We start from the raw sequence: 21303 nt of genomic DNA on the forward strand, positions 1-21303 counted from the left end.
ACGGCCACCACCGTGGCCCCACCGGGGAGGGGGCAAAGGCAAATGTTACCCAGAGAGCCCCAGACAAAGGACGCTGCTCCTCCGGCCCTTTGTGGAGCTCTCAAACGCGGTCAAAGGTTACATTTTACAGCTGTTCCAGCCTCAAATAAGCCTAACCTGCCGATCTTAATACTCAATTGCATTGCTAAGCTGCTGATAAACTAGGACGGCATAAAACAAACACACAGGGCCAAACACATCCCCAGGGAAAGTTTGTGGGAACAGAGGGGCTTGCACCAAACAATGGGCTGGGAACACGGGGACTTGCACCAGACAATGAATCCACTTTATGTGTTTTAGAAGCCTGGTTACCCTCAATAAAAGCTGCAGCATGGATGCTGCACGTTTGCTAGCTAATATCTCTCCAAAAAGGCTGCCGGTGTTTACAAAAGAAGGGCACGGCGCAAATGCCCACGGGAGAGGCCGAGCGCGTGCCGCGCCGTGCGTGTGCCCACCAGGAAACCGTGCTGAGCTAATCCCCTCCCCACAGAGCCACCAGGGCTCCAGCCCCGGAGAACACGGCCTTAAATCAACGCTCTTATCTCACAAAAGGAATTTAAGTGCAACGCTTTGAAAGTCACTTTCTCCCGGCCATATGGCATCCCCGGGCCTGGTCGTGTAGGAGCGGCGTTCATTTGCATGTGCAAGAGACAAATCTGGCTCTTGCATCCCGGGAGTGATAACAGGGCGAGGGGTAAAATTTAGCACTGTTTGGGTTTCTGCACAAAATCTTTGCTGAGGCGAATTTCTCTCACCTGTCAAGCCAAGTGCCAAATGCTGAGGTAGCCCCAGGAGAGCTTGCCCACGACGGCAGGCCGTGCCATAAGCAAGGTACAGGGCCAGGATAAAAGAGAAAACTGAGATAAAACCCACGATCTGAACCCAAAGCTGGCAATGTCTACACCCACATTAAAGCAAACAGGAACAGGCTGAAATTATAGGGATATAAACAGCACTGAACACAAACTTCAAGACAGCAAATTCACAGGCATTCGCACATTTAACTTCCTGATAGGGAGGTATTTTGAAAACTCATGTTGCTGAGCTGCTCCATGATATGAAGGGGTGGGGGATCTTGCTTCAGCACAAGGAGGAGCCAACAAAGCTGCTAACGCTTCAACATAAGCCTCTCCAGCACATCTCTGTGCCAGGCATTATGCAGGATGGCAAGATTTTTGTTTTGCCGAGGCAGTGCCATATGGGCAATCTGGTTTGCCTTATCAGCAAGCCAAGTGAGAGAAGAGAAATGTTCTTCCCCACCATTTGTTTAAATTTCCCTCTTTTCCCCAGATAAAGCTGCATACTTTTGTAAAAATATCTACAAATGTAATAACATAATGGGCTTGTCATCGGTTTCCACATTTGGCATTGAAAATCTGCAAAGCTTGGAAAGAAAGAGAATTCCTAATAGTTACTGCTGCTGAAGAGCCCAGCTAAAAACTGGGCCTGGATCCAGGTGATGGAGCACACAACCACCAAAACGCCTTTCCATGTCCAGCACCTACTCCTACACAACTGCAAATTGTTCCTTTCTTGGCCCCACTGAAATAATGCAAGAAGTTTATTTCATCACTTCTTGTTGATGGGCCTCATCTCCCCTCTTTGGGGTATCTGCATGCCCTTAACATTCACGATTGCTGTGAACTGATTCTATTTTGCAGCTCAATGCAGAGGATGCTGCAGACAGCCACAAGCCCTGGCAATTAATTTGGAGCCACACAAACCTCCCAGCATGACAAAGTGGAACCATTCCCAGCACAACACTTTCCACCGTGTACCACAGTTTGCCTTCTCCAAGGCTGTTTCTTTGGCATTTCTGCCTGGTATCCATCTCAGTGAGATTATCCCTGGGAACACACAGAGCAGAGCAGCCTGGTTTTATGGCTGTGCTGGGTGTATTTAGAGATCCATGGCTGTGCCCCCCAAGGGGCTGTGGAGCGAGGCAGTCTCTTAGCAACACCCAGTGCCTCTCACAGGTGACTGTCATTAACAGCAGGAGTGGAGCTGTGCCGTGCTGAGCACCCTCCACTGCGTCCTGGAGAACTGAGATGTGCAGGCACAAATGCTCTGTGGGCACTGGCACTGTGCAAGCCCTTGTCAGGATGACAGAGACAGCACTGAAATACTGATTTGTTTAAAAGAAATGAGGATTTGATTGTATTACAGGGAGTAGCACATCCCCTACAGTAAGGACTCCTTTGTCAGTAATCCCTCTCTCCAAGACACTTAATACAAATCTTACTGGAAGGGAAGAAGTCCCACCCCACACTGAGACAATGCAGCTCTAAATTTTAACTTAAATCATCACAAGCCTGTAAAGCTGATCTTTATGACAATGTGTGTGGCCAAGCTACAGGCTCTGGCAAAACTGATGTCCTGCTATTCACACAAGATGGATTCACAACACAAATCTCTCGCTGTAAGATAAGGAAAGCATTTCTCCAGATCACTTACCTTTATTTGCTGCAGGGGAGAACAGCTTCTCAGAGCCTACAGAAGCCTGAAAAAGGAAGAGAAAGAGAGGGTGAATAATCGTGGAGGAGAAATTGGAAAGGCTTGCTCACAAAAACACAGCTCATAAAACAAGTGGGTTATCTGGAGACCTGCAGTTGCGCATTGCACCTGGAGGGTGCAATGTTGTGCCATTAAAGAACGAGCATGCATCCTGAGGAGATGAAAGCCAAGCAAGAGGACTGTCCTGATCTCACCCAACTACATCCTCCTGTCTCGTTTGTTTAAGGCAGCCATGCAATGCACAGCTATTTTATCCATGATTCCTCGTATAAAAACAAAACCAGTGAAACTGCTATCAAGCTGAAGGAAAAAAAAAAAGAAACCGAACCAAAACACATTTCAAAGGCTCTCTCACTGAAAATAAGCTCAATTCTTGCTGAACATGCAAAATGTAATTTGTGTATTGGAAACACAAGTTGCAACTGAACACATCTGTATGAAGGAGGGTGTTGTTCAATATTATGCCAAATGATAGGTACATGCTGCTATGCACTTAGTTGAGTATGAAATAAAACGACTTCCTCTTGGAAGAAGCCCGTATCCTTGCAGACTGGGTTGCACTATGCTGTCTGAACTTCACAGCAGTGTATTTGTGCTCCTCACAGCTCTGGGAAACAGTTAAAGAAATCCAATTAACCTAAACCTTGTAAACAGCTTCATGATAATCAGGGTCACTGGGTTACAGACAAGATGATAACGACAGACAGGGAAAAAAAAGTCCATTCATTGTAACTAAAGCTTTTATGAGTTAATTTGATGGCTTCCTTTCCTCCCCCCACTGATATCAAGCAGTCAACCGATTTCAGCATGAGCTTTTCCTCCTCGCTATCTGATAAAATAGCAAGCAGCCTCTCCAGAATCAAAGCTGGTCTGGGAGCAGGAGCACCATCAACATTACTACCATCTACAAGAAAGTATCATCAATGTGTTGGCACTGACTGCTGCATGAATAAAATGGGTGAAATACAAAGCTGACGAGCAAAAGATACTGAAAGTGAAAAAAGCCTTTTTCCCCTGGCTCTGCTTTAAAAACAATTAATTAATTCAACACATGGCTGAACTAAGTTGATTTTATTTTTGATTTTATTGATTTTATTCTAAGGTGCCTTGGGAGATTTGCATGATAAAGAGCACTACAAATTGTATTACATTGCTATATATTTTAAATGACGACTCAGAAGGAAAAAAACAAATAGTAAAATGCAAGAAGTTCTGCATGAGATATAGTAAGAAGCAAGAGTGATCCATTAATGTTACTTCTAAGAAAAGTGGCACTGCAAGCACTGAATGTCTTACTTAATGCAAATGTATAAAAAAGAGAGGGAAAACAACATGAAAAATAGGTTGAGGCTGAGACACATAAGAAAAAAATTCTGAATTATGTCCACGACAAAGCTGCACGTGTAGCTGTGGCATGTATGATCGTTACACAGCTCAGCAAAAAGATCCTAAAATCTTAGGGAAAATCAGTTACCTGCACGATCCCTTCACTGCATGGATTAAAAAGAGGAAGAACCAGGATTAAACAACGTTTTGCCTAGGCTGGTTTGCAAAGAAAGTGTAACAGAGTCACACAGCAGCAACAACAGTGGTGCATAAAACGTTTGACAGCCAACTCTGAATTTACAACCCATTGTTAGGAGATTTTTCACTTATAATCAACACCAAGTCACCACGGACGCAGAACACATCTGCAGGCTCTGGGAACTCACCCATGCTAACAGCTCACACAAAGCCAGGGCTACTCTCAAAGCACTCCACAAGCACTGGGACACGTGGCAGGTGGATAAATAAGATTCCCCCATTTTACAGGCAATGAAACTTCGGCGTGGCTTGCACTAAAACCCCGGCAGTAAATTGGCCGCTGAGCCACAAATCCTAAGTGTCGGGTCCAGATGCTGGGGTGTGCAGCTCTCCAGAGGAGCCTGCTTGGGAGAGCCCTTCCTGGGGAGCCAGCCATGGCCAGAGGCAGCCACCCCAGCTGGGAGAAGCCTTGTGCTTCCCCTGGTCTGGACAGTCTGGGCTCACAGCCCCAACTTTGTGTCAGCCACCACTCGCTGCCCTTTGTGCACCTCAGTACTGCAGGCTCAGCCGGGAGCCAAAGATCTCAGTGCTACAGGTCCAGACTGTATAAAAACAATATTTAAGGAAGTCAAGCCAGAAAATTCACTTTAAAGACCAAGTAAAACAGCCGGATTATTGCTCAGTCTTCTGCTATCAGCATGTGCCACCGCCTTCCACAATCAGAGTCAACATTTACAGAGCAGCGTTTTCAACATCGCAGCTTCAGTTCACAGACACAAACCTTCACACCTAGAGTTTACAGTAACTTTTGCTCTCACTTCTGGTGATTTCTAGCTCCAGATCTGAGCAGTTTTTGGCACGAGCACCACTCTGAAACAGTGAACGCCTGTGCTATAGGATATTCTGCGAGCTGCTGTAAAGGCAGGAGGGAAGCTGGGGGAGGAAGAGCCTGAATACATCATTCAGCCCTATCAGTCACCCTTTAAAGAAAGCGTACAATAAAACCTATGTGTCTGAGGGAGCCCACTAATGAGGGGAAAAATCCAGCAAACCAACACATCTGCTAAAACAAGTCCCCTCCCAAATATTGCTGTTCCAAGCAAATCATTTGCATATGTTTAAGAAGGGATTTAAAAATAGTATTAATAAAGTGGAATTCTTCCCATGTGAACAAAACCAGGCATTTGGAGTCTTTTATGCCGAGTTCAAGCCATCACAGGAAATCACATGTTCTTTGATTGCAAAATGAAACTAAAAATTTCCTTTTCCCCTCCTCTTGTTGCCTCCTGCCTGTCTCCATCTGAAGGACCATTTCACAAACCCCTCAAGCTCCTTTTTGCTGCTGCACAAGGCAGCGAGACCTGCCCAGCCTGAAGCTCACAGACAGAAGGCACCTCCACCCTTCCTTGCTCACTGGCTGCTCATCTCCCTTGCCTGGAGCACAGCTCACAGCCACAGAACCCACCACAGCCTTGTGCTCACAAAAATGCTGCTTACAGTCCCACCCTGTCCCCAGGAACAACTGTGGCATCTGAAGCATATCTGACATGTGTCCCCAGAGCAGCAGTTCCTGAGGTCACCTCATGTTGCTGAAATCCCTAAGACCCAGCATCCTTTCCATGACACCGAGCCTTCCAGGTCCTCTTTGTGGCTTATTCAGTGAACTTACCAATCCTTTGTCACCTTTTGATTTTCTTTCTTTTCTACTCTAGACCTAAAGGGGAAAATGCCTCCACCCAGTTCTGTGACAGCTTGAAACCAGGCTGCATGCACTGCAGAGGAAAATAACATTTCTGCCCTTTTCTGCCTTGTGGAGAGCAAGCAGAGGAGTAGTGCTGCAGTCCCTCCCCCTTCCTCCCCTTGAACCCAGCACATATAAACACTGATTCAATTTTCAGCACTAAAAGCCCAGCAAAGGCAGCTTTTTCCTCAAATGTGAGGTGGTAACCACAAAGGATGTAGCACACCCTCCCCAGTGAAGGTGAGCAGTGAGGCTTAACGAAGTCCATGCCTCATCCATGCTGGTTCCCACCAACCCAAGGCAGCTGAAAGGCGCAAGAGCTCTTGCAGATTAATAATTTAATGGTTATTTAGAACAGAACAACATCACCTGACAAAGACAGCACTATAAATTATGTCAGGCCTCACAGCAATTACTTCTTTTTGTCCCCTTTACCCGTAGCCTATAAATGGCTAACAGGGAATAGAACTGCTCCTTATCACCAACAGCAGAGGCTCTGTGGACATTCATGGCATCTCCTGGAGCACCAAATGCCAGATCCAAGCCTGACACTCCAGGAGCCTGACAGCAAGACACTGGGAAGCTGCTAATAAGGCTGCAGTTCTGGCTCACAAGGAACAAGAAAAGTGGTGTTAGGGACCTGGTATGTGTGTCATGCACAGGGCAAAAGCCAAGCATTCCCTCCAAGTGAGTCCAGTACAGTAGGCAGAAGAAGGAGACAGTAAAATACAGTTTAAATTTTAGATCTGGATGGCTGCCTATCTACTAGACAGCCAAGAGCCAGTCTCAAGAGAGACTGTTTGCACAATTACTGAACTTAGCAAGCACTACAAAGCTCACAAGAAAACCCTTCTCTGGGAGATTTCCAAACTAGAAGTGCTGGATAGGCTTCAAGAAAGTTTTAGCATAAAGCACGGACACTATCTGAAAATTTTGGATCGATTTTCATTCTTTCCTTTGATCTGTATCCCTTGCTTTTACCAACCACTCCAATGCCACTTGATCGCTTGTCCAGCAGAGAATTTCAGCACGTCAGTACTGCTTCACTACTCTGCAGCTCACTCTGCAAGTCATTCATACCAGACCCCTCACCCAGTAATATGAGAACAATAACTAAAACAGGAAGGTATTGTTTGGGTTGTGATTCTTCTGTAGGAAATGGAAATTGATACATATGGAAAGGTGCAAGAGTAGCCCAGAAATAGCACACATGCACACAAAAACCCAATGTAAAAATCCCCCTTAAGACCAACAAAGTACTCTACACATTTCAGGATATAGAAGCAGCCCATGGGTAACACTGCCTGCATTGTGAGGGGATGTTTCAAGGTAGCCTACAGTCTTTCCAAAAGCTGCATTAGTTTTGGAGAGAACCCTCAGCTCAGTTAAGAAGACAAAAGAAAAGTCAGACCTGCAACTCAATCATTTTTGTGAACCTACTAGGAATATCCAGCTTTGTGGTACACAGCTGGCTGGGACACAGCACAGCCCAGCTGTGTGAGGGATTAGGCAAGAGGGAGTAGGACTTCTACAAATCCACACTGTGATTATCTTCCCACAGAATTTATACACTGGGCTTTCAAGAGGGCTCAGCACTCAGCAGCTGCCTTTGGGGCATCAGCCTGACTGGAGCTACCGGGTACAGAGCACTTCCAAAAATCCATTTAGAAACCTGAATGGTGACCAGGTTGTGCTGAAAAATCTGGTTACAGCTGATAGTTGGAATAATTTATGAAATTCTGTCTGTTACTTCTAGTGCAAATAAGTAATCCCAAAGCAAGAGTCTCCACCTTTCCAGCAATCCTAAAGATACACTTGTACCCTCAGTTACACCATAACACATCACAGTGAAACATGCAGCACAAACAGCCCAAACCAGCAACTACTTATTGATTTGGCAATGCCTTAAATGTCACAGATACTTCTAGTTCAATTATGATTCAAGGCCATCTCTGAGAGGTAGTGATGGCCTTCTGTATCTTTCATGACTTTACTCTATAGAATGCTCACCAGAAACAAAATGTTTCTTGGATTCTACTTCCATATAGCAACACACTTGTTTAGGTTACCTCCTACATTCATTCATTTAGCACACACATACTCAGTACTGCTCTGCTCCTGGAAGGGACTGTCACCATGCACTCGCCTCTTTGTCACTTTTTCTTCCAAGAATGCTCATTTTTCTCAGCAGTTTATATAACCCTGACTGTTTTCTGCAACAGCCCCTTTGAGGAGCCAGCACGAGTCTGGGAACACAGATTAAATTAGGCCATAGAGAGTCTAGAAGCAGAGATCACTGGTGCTAATTCAACACTGAATTACACTGACTTCACACGATGGCAAGGGAATGGGAGGCACAGTGGATGAGGAGTGGAAGGCACCGAAGGAAACGCTGTGCAGGGCAGTGAGGAACCAAGCTCATTGCTCCTTCACAAGTTCAACATCTTGTTTTGGTCCTCTTTTGGCAAGACAGTGGTAAGCTTCAATTGACAATGTTTTGAACCCTGAGCATGTTCCTCATCACTTTACAACCATCATGGGACTGAACAAACCAGTTTCAATCGAGCAGCAGCAGCAGTAATTCTTACACACAGGCTGCTGTGGTGTGTTATTGCACAGATGTGCCTCTTCCCTGACAAAGGGTGACTGAATCCTGACACAGGGGGACACCTGACCTACAGCATGTCTGCCATCAGAGCCTCGGGCACAGCCTGCTAACTCCTCTTCCCTCTCCCCTCAAAGCATCCCCCCAGCCCCTGGGGAATGGCTGCAGCCCAGAGCTCTCCCCTTCCCATCCCCTCCATTAGCAATGCTTTATGATTCATCTTCCTCTGAGCAGTTGCTGTCTCCCAAAGGAAAAGATCAAACTCCCTCTCCTTCCCAGCTCAGCTCCAATAAATAAATAAATAGATACATGTACTGAAAAGAAATTTAGTGAAGGAGGAGAAGGGAGGAAGCTGGGGAGTTCCTGGACCTCACCTCGTCAGACAGCTGCAGAAGGTTCCTCCATTGTTTCCAGAGACACCAACAAGGAAAGAAAATTTCCAGCTGTCCCTCATTAAAACCAGCCAAAATACTTCCTTAATGTTAGTGTGCCTGTGTGTCTTAATTTAAATTAGGGTGCAGTTGGTCTTTATCTCAGGATCTTCCTCCTGCAAACCTCAGCTCCCCAACCACTACAAAATCTATCTTTGCTTTACACTCTGGGTATTTTCCACTTTAATCAGCACTGACTTCCCCATAACACATGTTCATATGCTCCTGGGTGTTGTGGTCTATCAATGGCATCCAGAGGACAGTCTGGATGTGCCACTGGATGAAGCTGCAGCTCTCAGTGTAAGTTGGAGGCAGTGATGTGTCCGTCTTAAGGGAACGGATACACACCACAGCCAGGGAAACTCAGTTCTCCACGACACACTGAGAAAAGGGCTTTGTGCGGCCTGCTTTAAAACATCCCAAACACCAGAGCCCTCATGCCCTTCTCAGAGAGCTGACCCCTTCCCAAAACAGACTTCAGCCTACACTTCCACATTCAGATGTTTTTCATTGCCCAGACACTCATTTTAGGCAAGCAGAGATTTGATTTATCTTTTGCTACAAATGTAAGGGAAGACCTTTCTTCAGGTGGGAAAGGTTGGGAACGCTGTGTAACACAGTGCTACAGCAGTTTGTATTATTGTCATTACAGCTTGATCCTATCTAGTCAGCCCATCTATTTGGCAGGGATATGGTTTTTTATTTGCACTAAATCAGAGGGAACGGCGAGTGCTCTTTGCAGAACTACCTAAAACTTCTTATAATTCAAAGGCTGCACTGTGGGAAGAGCGATGGGGGAGAGCAGGGACTGTGCTGCGAATGACAGGTGGCAGACTGTTGTTTGGTACCTACCAAATTACTCTGCTGCTCCCAGGGCTGCCTTGGCATTTCATTATCCCAACTCTCTCCTGGAAGGATGCGGACATAAATTCACACCTCATGTCCTGGTTTCCGTCAAACCGAGTAAGAGTGCAAATGCTGGCACCAACTGGGAATGCCAAGCAGGGCTTGGCATGCTAGAACAAACTCTCAGCTGTGGTCTCTGCCAGCTACCTGCATTTATCATTGTAATGGCCTGCCAGACAGGACTTGGCAAGCGGCGGAGGAGGGCGGGAGGAGGAGGGCCAGGCTCTGCACTGCCAAGCAATTCATTCCTGTAGCTCCTGCCATCGCTGTACCAGCAGGGCAACCTTCATTTTATTTTATCTTTTAACCAATTACGTGTCACCCAAATCCCACCTGCAGCTTTCTCCAACACAAATGGCTATAAATCACAGTTCAGAGACCAAGAGGGTTTTGCAAGGCATTTGATTTCATAAAAAGGTCACTGTCTGTCTGAGGATTGCTGCAGTTCAAAAATGAACTGAATAACAACCTGCATTGGCAGACAGGGAAGGAACTGCTTCCATCGTCTGTTGCATGTTGTCAGATAATATTAGAACAATTAGGGAGGCCAACAATGGCAGGATCATTAGGATTCAGCTGAACCAAAGCACTGATAAAAATTCAGTAAAATACCTCCTCCTTTCAATTTTTGAAGAAAACATAATCAAATCAATAAAAAAGAGAAAATTGCATGAGCACACCAGAAACATTCAACATAACCTCCTTGAGCAGAGAAACAGAATACATGCCTGTCATCACTGCAGCCTTTTCCAATCTGCCTAGGTATTCCAGAGCTTAACCCACAGCTTTGCTATTTCTCAGAGCATTACTCTCTGGTCTCAGAGCACTCAGCATGGTCTGCTCTCTGGGGAAAATGCTGTATTCTTGTTTTAAATCCATACACTGGACACATAGTGAACTCTGTATAGAATTTTATGTGAACCATATCACAGAGCAAACATTTAAGGGTGCTCAGAAATCATTTGACACTGATGCTGTTCTGGACACCCTTCGTGTCCATCCCTTCCTTGCAGGTGACACGTCATGCCAGACAGCCCTGACAAACCAGCATCAAATTCTCTGAAAAGCTTCAGGTTAACTGCAGTGAGTACATGAGGCACAGGGAAGATGGCATTGTCCTCCTGGCCCAGACCATGGCATGTGACACATGGACATCCCTCTGTGACACACGGACATCCCTCTGACACAATTTCCCACTGTGGCTGCAATCCTGACGTGGCCCTTTCCTGGGCCTGGGGGGTCAGGGAGCTTATCAGGAAAGCAGCTCTTGTCTGCTGCCATTGAAACTTGCTGTCTTACCCACAGCAACCTCAAAGGAGTGCCTCTGCAGAAGGCTCTTTTGTTGTTGTTGTTTCTAATTCACTGCTCCAAAATATTTCTTGGCTGCATCCCAGGGCTGAAGCCTTATCTGCCCATCCCCCCGGCAGACACACAGCAGCTGCAGAGGCTTATCACAGTTGCCTGTCCACTGAGTTTACAAATTAACACCCTATCGAGGCTGCACGAGGGCTGATTAATCAGAGAGAGGCAGTCTGAGGGCCTTTATCACCGCGCGCGGCTGCTGGGAGAGAAGTCACAAATCTCTCAGGAGGCCAGAGATGCCTTACAAATGAAAGAGCAGGAGGCCAGGGAGGAGGAGGGCCCAGTGGAAGGGGAAGCAGATATTTTAGAGATAGTGCTGGTGGAGGTAATGGAGCAGTGGGAAGGGGGGAGCTGCAGGCAAACGCCAGTACATTATGACAGCTAAAAAAAAAAAGATAATTAACAGCCTATACCTCATGATTCTAGCTTTCCCTCCCCGGGCTATAATTTAGCCTATTGCTCCTTTGCTCCAGAGGACAATAAACATTTATTATGTTAAACACATAACTGTGCTGCACAAAAGCACCGTTCTTTCCCAGGTCCACTCCTTGCACAGCTGTGCAGCCCAGGAGGACGGGGCTGCTCGAGTGGGCTCCCCTTTCATGCAGGAGACTGCTCAGCTTGGACACAAAGCACATCCCTGGCTTCACCCACAGCTGCAGCGTGCTGGATGTGTTCATTCTGAGCGAGAAGGCAAATCCCACGGGACTCAGAGCTCCTGGGTGGGAATGGGGCCACGGGCACACCAGCAGCTGATGGGATGGGCCCAGGCACTGCAGCTCCTGCAGAGATTGTGAGATTCAGGCAGGCTTCACCACCTGAGAGCTATCTCCTCTTTTTAATTCAGCAGCCTTGCTAAGAGGTTTACTGGGAAATTTTCATTCCCACCAGAATTATGTGTAGGAGAGATTCTTATTACAAGATGAATATTACAGTCATGTGAGCCATACCAGAGCAGCGCTGGCCCTGCCCCCTCTGAGCACCTCAGCTGCTGTAAGAGCACAGAGATTTAGGAGATTTGCCTCTGCTAGTGGACTGTGGCTCAGGGATTGCTCTCCTCTGCTTCAGTACCTGCTGCAGCCCTCCAGTTCTGTGCTTGTGGCAGAACAATGCAGAACAATTATAAAAACCAAGGGGACTCACACTAAAAAGATTTAAAATCTAATACAACTTTAAAGGAAACCAATTTGGACATCTGTCTACATTTGTCAACATTAATTTCTAAATTTAAGTTTTCAAGTTTAATCTTTGAGACCAAGGCACACAGCTGGATTTTTCCTTTGAAGTGTAAAATGTGTGGAAGCTGAGATTCCCATGCAGCAACATGCCTCCAGAAGGAAAAATTTTAATAAAAATATTACCAACATGAAGACATTCATAAGCATACAGTGCAATCACCTCCTGCCCAGTGCTTTCTATTAACACACCAGTAAAGAATTTAACCAGAATTTATCCAAATAACTTCTGGATAAAAGTGCCATTCACTGCAGCTTTACCACCAACAGTGCTGGGTGTATGCATGATTTTGGGGAATGGCCATTCCCATTTCGCCCATGGAAATTGCAGAAATAGAGGGCTGCCACCTCCTAACTCAACATCTCCAGACTAGCTCTTTTCAGACAGCACCAGAAAGCAAAAATCAAACAAAAATGAATGATCATCTGCCTTCTCCTCCTCTCTTGATCCAATGAGGAAACTATTCCCCAAACCACCTGGATTATTGGTCTGTAAACCCTTGCAGATGCCCAGTTTTAACACTATCCATTAGGTTAATTAGAACTGGGCAAGGAGATGCTGAGTACGAGCCCAGGAAAGGAACGACAGCTTTTTTATTTGAGAGCTCCCTGCCAGGTTCTGTGAAGCAGACAGCTGCCCAAGGTCTCCTCGTGGCTCTCCTTCGCCAACAGACTCCAGATTAATTTGAGCTGGACTGGACCCCCTCTCATTATGCTCAGCACACCCTGGGTAATCAGATGGAGAAGCTACAGGGCTACACCACCTCCTGTCACCCCCATCACGTAACAGCAACTCTATCCATGAAGGAAGCATCAAACATTCATTAGGTGAACAATACCAACGCGGTAATCCCCAAACACGGTGAAATTCTAGCAGCTGTCTCTCTGGCGTTTATTAGATTGACTCTTTTAACTTCATTATCAAGTCTGCCCATCAACCCTTCTCCCTCTGTCTCAGGTCTCTTGTTTCTACATTTTAGGGAAAAAAGTCTCCATTGGACTGGCTGTTCCCCACAGCTCTGTTCCCACTGCTGGACACCCTCACCCACCACAGGGCTACACATTTAAAGACCCAAAAGAAGGGATTAGGAACACCTCAGAAAAGGACAGCATATAAATTTCCCTACAAATGGAGGAAAAAATATGGAAGGAAGCCTATGGTTCACATCTGCAGAGCATCTGGCTTCCTATCCCTCACTCATTCAAGGGCAGTGAAGTGCACTCACCTATTTTCTACAGGAAAGGGTCACCAAGCTTTTCTCCTGTGCTATTCAGCAAGTCAAGAAAGAAGCTCTCATTGTTGTACCTTGATTTAATATGGCATTAACTGACCTCATCTTCTGTATAAGAAGGTGGTGAATGGGGCAGTCCCCCATTTGCAGCCAACATATAATCTGTCTTCTCCAATTAGATATGCTTTGCAACAAGTGTGGTGGATCCATTTATTTCCATACTGCAATAATGCAGATAAATCCAACTTTGGCTCCAGTCCCACTGCTTTCAAAGCTGGGGCTCTGCATTTCCAATTGCTGCCCTTTTTTTTTTTTTTTTTTTTTTTTGTTTCCCCTTTTTTCCCCCCCTTTCTGCTGCAAAATGTCACCAATTTACTTTAGCCTGGGGGCCCATTTCGAATTTTACCACCAATATACGAGAAATGCATTTTTCAAGCTGTTACCACTTAACTGTACTGATATCAGCCACTCAGGGGACACAATATTGTTTACACATCCTGCTCTATGGAATAGGCACGGATGCCAAAACTCTGCCTGGGTTGTGAAGGAGACGTTTACTCTCTGTTTTATGAGATTTCCTCGATTTGTGGCTGCCTCAATGGTCGTAAAAACAGCTGTAAATCAAAAGAGCACCACAAAATTGCAATAACAACTGTCGAACTCGGCTCTAAAAAGCATAACTCCCAGCACCAGAAGGTGGAAGGCTTTTCTCTGATATAATACCAGGTGTGGGGGAGCCTGATCAAGCCTGTGTGCAGCACTGTGTCTGCCCACAGCAGACACAAGCTCACCCAAACCCCTCTATTTTGGCTGCTCCCCTATCGCTCTGCCCCATGTAGCTCCTTCCAGCCCCTCTCCTCCTCTTCTCTGGAAAACAAGAGTCTTTTTCAAACGCCTGGAGGACGCTTATACAAATAACTGCTGCATGCACAGCCCTGTTTAAAGCATTAAAGCAGACAGAAAGTGAGCAGGGCTGTGCCCGGCACCGCGGCTGCTCTGCAGGACAGCGATGGCTTTAGCAGGTGACCTCAGCCTGTCACCCTGCTGCTGGCCTGCCCAAGAGAGCCCCAAGTCCTGCACAGCCTCCCAGCCCGGCTTTTAGGGAGTGGAGAGAAGGAGGAGAGGGCTGATGAGACATGAGTTATTAACGACCTTCTTCTGGGAGCTGATTCCAGCTAAAATGGTTCCAGAACAGGCAGCTCCATTTGAGCCTCCAGCGAGCACTGGCCAAGCAGCAGATGCATGAATTCAAAAGTTTCTGCTACTCTGTGCCACTGGCCATAGTCCAAACCAAAGAGAGAGTTTCACCCGTGGGTAAAACAGCCTTCCTGGATTTTTCCATGCTCCATTCCAGTTGCTTTCACAAACAATCTTCTCATCCTTGTCTCCAGAAATCCTAAAAGACTCTCAGTTCCTGCATCTCGCCGCCCCCTGCAATCTAAGACTGACCTGGCCAACAACAAACTCCCTTCAGCACCTCCCAGCTCTGAGAAACCAGCTATGGCACCAAGAGCCACACTGCAAACCCTGGGCCAACAGAGTTACCCAGGCTCTTTGTGCCCTCTGTCCAAAGCTTTCCTGGCCTCACCAGCCAGGCCTTCCCTTCTCTTTTTAAAACTTCCTCTTAAATCAAACTTCTTTCATGGCATTTAAATAACCCGACTTTCTCCATTACAGAAAGAGGTCTGTATGTGAATAAGCCAAAGTATGTGAAGAAATGATGAGAGAAAGTCCATGGGAAGTCAGTTTAGCCAGTGCTCATCTCAGTTTCTCTATCGTCTGCAGCAGACTAAAATACACTGGAGTTCCAGTGTGTTACTGTATCTCTGTCTGGCCTGTGTTTTTCAGATGCACATCCTAATTATGCTCTTCCAGCAAATGCCCTGTGGAGCGGGGCAGTAGAAGAGAAACTCTCTTTACAGTCACCACCATGCTGTGATCCATTCTGGAAAGGAACTCCCCCCTGCATTTAGAGGACAATTTAATTTCCATGGCCCACTTGATGCAAAGGGAAAAGGATCTATATTCTTTTGTTTGAACCCCACAAAGTGTCAGCCCTTCTTTCCCCATTCTTCTAGTAGATGTGTACATTCACATTCTTGAGAAAATTCCCAATAGATGGGAACAGTCTTTCACTTCCAATACATTATGCCTCGCTGCTATAATCTTTTCCTTCTTGTACAATGCCTCTTGACTTTCCTTTGACTCTTTTCTTTGCAATTTTTTCTTTATGAATACAGAGAGACAAAACAAAAAAATGCCCCAAACCTAAATGGACAAAAAATGTCATTCAGAGCCTTTGCCAATGATGTTACTGGCAATTCCAGTTGAGAAACCATCAGTACAGACATGAACTGATGTGACATAGGGAACAGCTAGTTTTATTTCAAAAAGCTGTGTGTTCCCAATGTTCTGGGTACAAGAACTCTACAGGCCAGCTGAAGCTAATAGGGTGAATATGTGATCAGCTACACCCAAGCAACTCTTCCAAATTTATTCCTTTGGTACTACAGCGAGTATTTGGGTGGGGTTGCAAAAACTATTAAAGCAGTCAAATGCATACCATGCCAACTGCTGACCACAAAACCAGGCCGTTTCCTCACGCACAAACTATAGGAAACATCTCCAGTAATTGGCTTGTATCAGTAACCAGCTATTTCCAACAAAAACATGGCTCTGCTCCACTTGGAGTCTGGTGGTTCTCAAGAAGGATGGAAGGCTCTAAGTGTAGATGCATGACTCGTATGGGAAGGTGGTGTAGCAGGACATGCCATCTAACAGCAATTGCTTTGATGAGGCATAACGGCAGGGCAATTACTAGGTTAATTTTCCATATATACCAGTACAATTCCACCCATAAAGTTTCATTTGCCGGTGGCGAGCGATAGATGTCTGTCTGTTTTGTGTTCTAAAACTCTCTGCTGTGTTTGCTCATGGACCTGGGAATGTGCAGAGCACCACTGGTCTGGCCTTGCTCTTCTCCCTTCATGTCTGAGGGGCAAATGCTTTTTCAGTCACTGACTAATGCTTGCCATGCTCAGCCACCAGCTGGAGAGTTTCCAGCACACTCACAGACATGGCTTGCCTTGTTGTTGCCACAGGCACGGCCATGGCTCCGGGCAGGAAAGCTGCCCAGCTGGAGGAGGAACATCACTGGTGTGTGTTCAGCCACCACTTTGCACGGGAGATGCTTTTGGAAGGAACAGGACAGCAAGCTGTACTCAAACCTTCCCTGGCTGCCCATCTGCTCGATGGTCATCAACAACTCCATTCACTGTCAGGTCATTTACCCCCAGACCACTGCACCTCCAGGGCTCCTGTGCCCTGGTCCTGGCTCATCTCCCCTTGGATTCTTTGTGGCAGGACAGGCTGAAGCCACTGCCCCTTCCCTGCCTCTCTTCCAGAGCCCCACAACCACTAACAGCTCATTTCACTGGAGTTTATTCCTGCACTGGAAGCACAAACGGAGCATTGTAAGAAACCTTTGTGATTTTAGCCCAGACATGACTGTGCTTGCTTAGTAAGGAGATGAAAAGCTTACAGTGAAGAAAGAGGCAGAATAATCCTGCATGTTAATACACAGTGACTAACACTTTCCTGGTGACAATCTCCTTGTAGTCTCTGCAGAGGGATGTGTGTAATGATCCTCCAGAGACACTATCTTGAAAATGCACAAAAGGCTCCCATCAGACCTCAGCATCTCCCGATTAACTTAGCAAGAGCAGTGGAAGGGACATCAATTTTCTAGAAAGTGCATTCAGAAAAGCACTTGATTAAATGCTTAGCTCCGTGTATGTGCTTAATCTCACTATAGCTGAAACCCTTTCCGAAACCAAAGCTTTGTTTATTCCTCCTGCAAAAAATAAAATGGTGGAAAGACCTCCAAAAAAACAAAAATGTAGACCTGAACAGACAACAGTTTAGAAAATTTCTGAATTTTTGTGGCTTTCAGCTTATCTGTAAAACAAATTGGAAGTGCTGACTCAGGCAAATTGGAGAAGGAAATCAATAGAAAATAAAGAAAAAATAGCCAGAATGGATAAGGGTATGTTATCACAAACAAAGCCTAGCTTAGTGCAAAGCAAATGTATGTCTCTACTGTTGAGTATAACCTTCCTGGGATTTTATTGTTTTTTTCCCTTTGCTCAAACAACACCAGATACACGTCGACGAATCTGGCATGCTGCAGCCAATCCATCAGCTTCTCTACATCGAGCAGACTGCAGAAAATGGAATTTTGCTTTCCCATTTGCCTCCCATTTGTCTGACTGCTGCTGCTCCCCACGAGCACAGTTGTGAGCCCTTCCCCTGTGCCCTGGCTGGTGCAGCTCCTGCCCTGGGAGCAGATGGCTGATGGAGCAGGGGCTGCTGCTGCTGCCTGCGCACTCCAGCGCTCCCCATCAGAGCTTGTCCAGCTCTGCCAGAGCACAAAGCAAACCGTGCAGCAGTTCCACACTCAGCGAGCCAAAGCCACTCTCTAAGCTCCTTTCAAATATCTACTCAACAAAGTATTTCTCAAAATAGGCACTTGTACGCACAAGGTAAATGAGAACAGCAAAAAATAATCTAAGGCACCTAAAATACTTTGGATTTACAATTTTTCTCCCAAACATGTCTGTTGCAACTTCACCATTTTGGACATCACAATTTTGTGCAAGACCATAAGCACAGTTTTACCAGACTAAGCTCCCCTCTAGCACAACCAAGGATATGTTTGGTTTTCTACATCCAGCCCAAAGCTTTCAGGTCCCAGGACTTACTGGTGTATGCAAGAAATGCAAAGAAGTCAATCCCTATGCCTCTACCTTAATCTCCAGACATGTAATTCCAGAGCCCCACGTCCTCCTCCAGCAACAGGGAGCAGCCTGAAGCATGTTCTGAGCTGGGTGCTCACAAAGAACCACTGTGGGTTTTGTTGTCTTTATTATGAATACTTCAGGGCAATGACCACCTTTAATTTGTGCCTTCCATAACATCAATCATGATATTAAAACCTCAGAAATAGTTGTGCCTGTGCATGATATCCTGAAGGCTTTTTTTCTCTAAACTACTTCCAGCATGTACAGACAAAAGAAATAATGTCATCCTGCTTCCAACACTCCCAGCCATCAGAGGCAACATTAACCATAACTTTGCTTCTGTTCCTCATAAGCGTTTCAGTGCATTACAAATAAGCACCTTATTCAAAGCTCTCTCCCCAATTTATTTCACTCCAAAAAAGGAGACAGATGGTAGAAGACAGAGGGTTTTACAGTAAGAGGGGTTGGATTTTTTTTCCTCTTCATTTGTTCCCTGTGCTGTTTCTTATCCTTGGGGACCTGGAGTTTCTTTTGATAGCACTGTGCTGCCTAATAAACACGCGTACAAGCACAGTCACAAGTATACATCTATCATCAAAGAGCCCTTCTTGTCTCCACTCCCCACAAAGTTGATTAATGATTACGTGTTTAACACATACATTATACATGGGAGGGGGAGACGAAGAGGGTAAATCCAAGCCCCTGTATACATTTACATATATTTACATACTCACATATAAAAAGCAGAGGAAAGCAAAAGAGGGCTATTCCCATTGGGACACAAATCCATTTTGGTAAACATACCTCCTAGCTCCCATTTTTCAAAATACAAAGGCAAAGGAAAGGCTTTACCTGGTCTAAGGAAGGAACTGAAGCTTGAGCAAGCAGCCTTGTTTGGTTCCTGCAGTTCAATCCCAACATGGAACTGATAACTGTGTGATCAGCAGTTGCATTACTTATGATTTGTAAATGGGATCTAACAGCTGCAACCCAGTTTGAGAGAAAGGAAAGGGGTTTAAGTTTTAAACTCTTAATTCATACAGCTAAAATCCCAGTTCATCTAGCAATAGATTAGGTAATTAATTCAATTAAATGGCACCTTTATGTACAACGAAAAACCAGTCTGTCCTGTCAGATCAGTCAATACCTGGAGATACTGGGAGCATTAATGGACTCAACATGGGGTAACTACAGATGAACCACAAAGCCAGACCTTACCCTTAAACAGACGAAGAAATGTGGAAGGAGACAACATGGCAAAGCTCCTTCTGCATCCTTCCAGGCCCAGCCAACCCCTGGACCTGGATAGCTGCCCTTGTGAAATAAAGCTGCCTGAAGGCTGCTTTAATCATGCTGACTGCCAGTGGTCTCAAGCAATTGTTCCAGCAGCTGGGGGAGCAGTGCCATGGCAAAGCACTCCCCTGACAAAGTCCCTTCTGGCAGCTGGGACAAAGCTGGCACTGAAACTGCTATTGTGGCTCTCTGCTCCCCAAAGTGTCCCTGTGCAGAGTTAATCTCCCAGCCACCCGCTCTGCTGGCTCTCAGACATCTTTGCAAGGCTCAGATTCAATATGGGGCTCTTGTGGCACACCAGTGGCATTAACCTCTGCTGGACTGATCCAGCTTTCTGCTCACCCAGCTGCAGTCGCAGCACAAGAGCTGGTGGAGACAAGGCCAGAGCAGCAGCCACTGACAATGTTTCTAAAACATATTTGCCTTGTATCAATCCTGAAGAGTGGGAGGGACAAACTGAGGGATCAACTGGAAAAGAAAAGAAAACCTTCCATACACAAGGCTGGTTACAGTCCTAAGGCTGTGGCAGCTGGCCAGACAGAAAACTCAGCTACTTAGATGGCATAATTCAGGAACTATATTTTTTTCACTTCTTTTTTACCTGTAACCTTTTGACTCTGAATCATGACCACTGACTCAATGACTTTACACTTTCTATTACAGTAAGGCTCAGGGCTGGCACTAAGAGTCATTTTCTTTCACCTGCTCATCCCTTACTCCAAATATAAACATTTTATTTAGTTGTACAAGAGTGGAAGACATTTGTCTTGAGTGTTTCAAACAGGAAAATTCACAACTGTTCTGGAAGTCCCAGCTAAGACACTCCATTGAAATTCAGATAACTGCCAGCATTCATTGCCTCATCTGTATCCCTTCCTTTGCTCCCTGATCTCTCCAAGTCCTCACAGACCAGGTTCTTTCAACACATTTCACCACACCACAAACTGAAGTGGATGCAGACAACTGCCACAAACACATCCTAACACAAATCTGCAGCAGCCACTGTATTCAGTTCTTTTGTGCTGAAATGTCCAGGGTGGAACTGGAGTCATAATGCACGGCAGCAAATCCTTCTGGTGTGCAAGGTCACCAAGAATGAACACCAGCCATAGGGCCAGGGCCTGCACCAGGCACACGTGCTTTCAAGGGCCCATTTTATCACTGTCCCATAAACCTTTTAAATATACTTCTTTTGCATTGCTACTGCAGCATTTTGTGGTGGATATTTCGCATCTACCTGGGCAACAGCCAGGAGATCTAACCTTTATAACAGGGAAGTAATTAATGAAGAAATACAGCTTTATCAAAGCAGTCTTTGTTCACCTCCACTAGTACAAACATACACCTGATCTCATCCAGTGCTTATCTGTTTCCCAAAACCATTTTCACACAATGGAAAGAAAAGCATGGTAAAATATAAAAATACTAAGCCATCCTTTCCCAGAGGGAGTGAGCCATATCTGGCTTATCTGAGTTCATATCTAGGTGGCCTCTGAACCAGAGCCAGCGTTCTGAAATGACAGGTAAGAATTTAGACACTTTAGATTCTGAGACAGGGAAAATGATCACATTAAAGGTGTCATGGCTCAAGCAAAATACCAGGTTCCTTCTGCCCCTCCTTG

At 45.7% G+C, this 21303-nt stretch overlaps 1 protein-coding gene across 15 annotated transcripts in view; it reads right to left on the reverse strand.

Annotated features, from left to right (window-relative positions):
• Positions 1–21303, reverse strand: part of FBRSL1 (fibrosin like 1) — a 495930-nt gene that overhangs the window by 51627 nt on the left and 423000 nt on the right. For all 15 annotated transcript variants that reach the window (XM_063173528.1, XM_063173525.1, XM_063173535.1 and 12 more), the window contains one exon: positions 2494–2539. In XM_063173528.1, the coding sequence (XP_063029598.1) occupies positions 2494–2539 (46 nt within the window). The remainder of the gene's footprint in view (positions 1–2493; positions 2540–21303) is intronic.

Source organism: Melospiza melodia, chromosome 20 (genome assembly GCF_035770615.1).
Source record: "Melospiza melodia melodia isolate bMelMel2 chromosome 20, bMelMel2.pri, whole genome shotgun sequence".
Classification (NCBI taxonomy): domain Eukaryota; kingdom Metazoa; phylum Chordata; class Aves; order Passeriformes; family Passerellidae; genus Melospiza; species Melospiza melodia.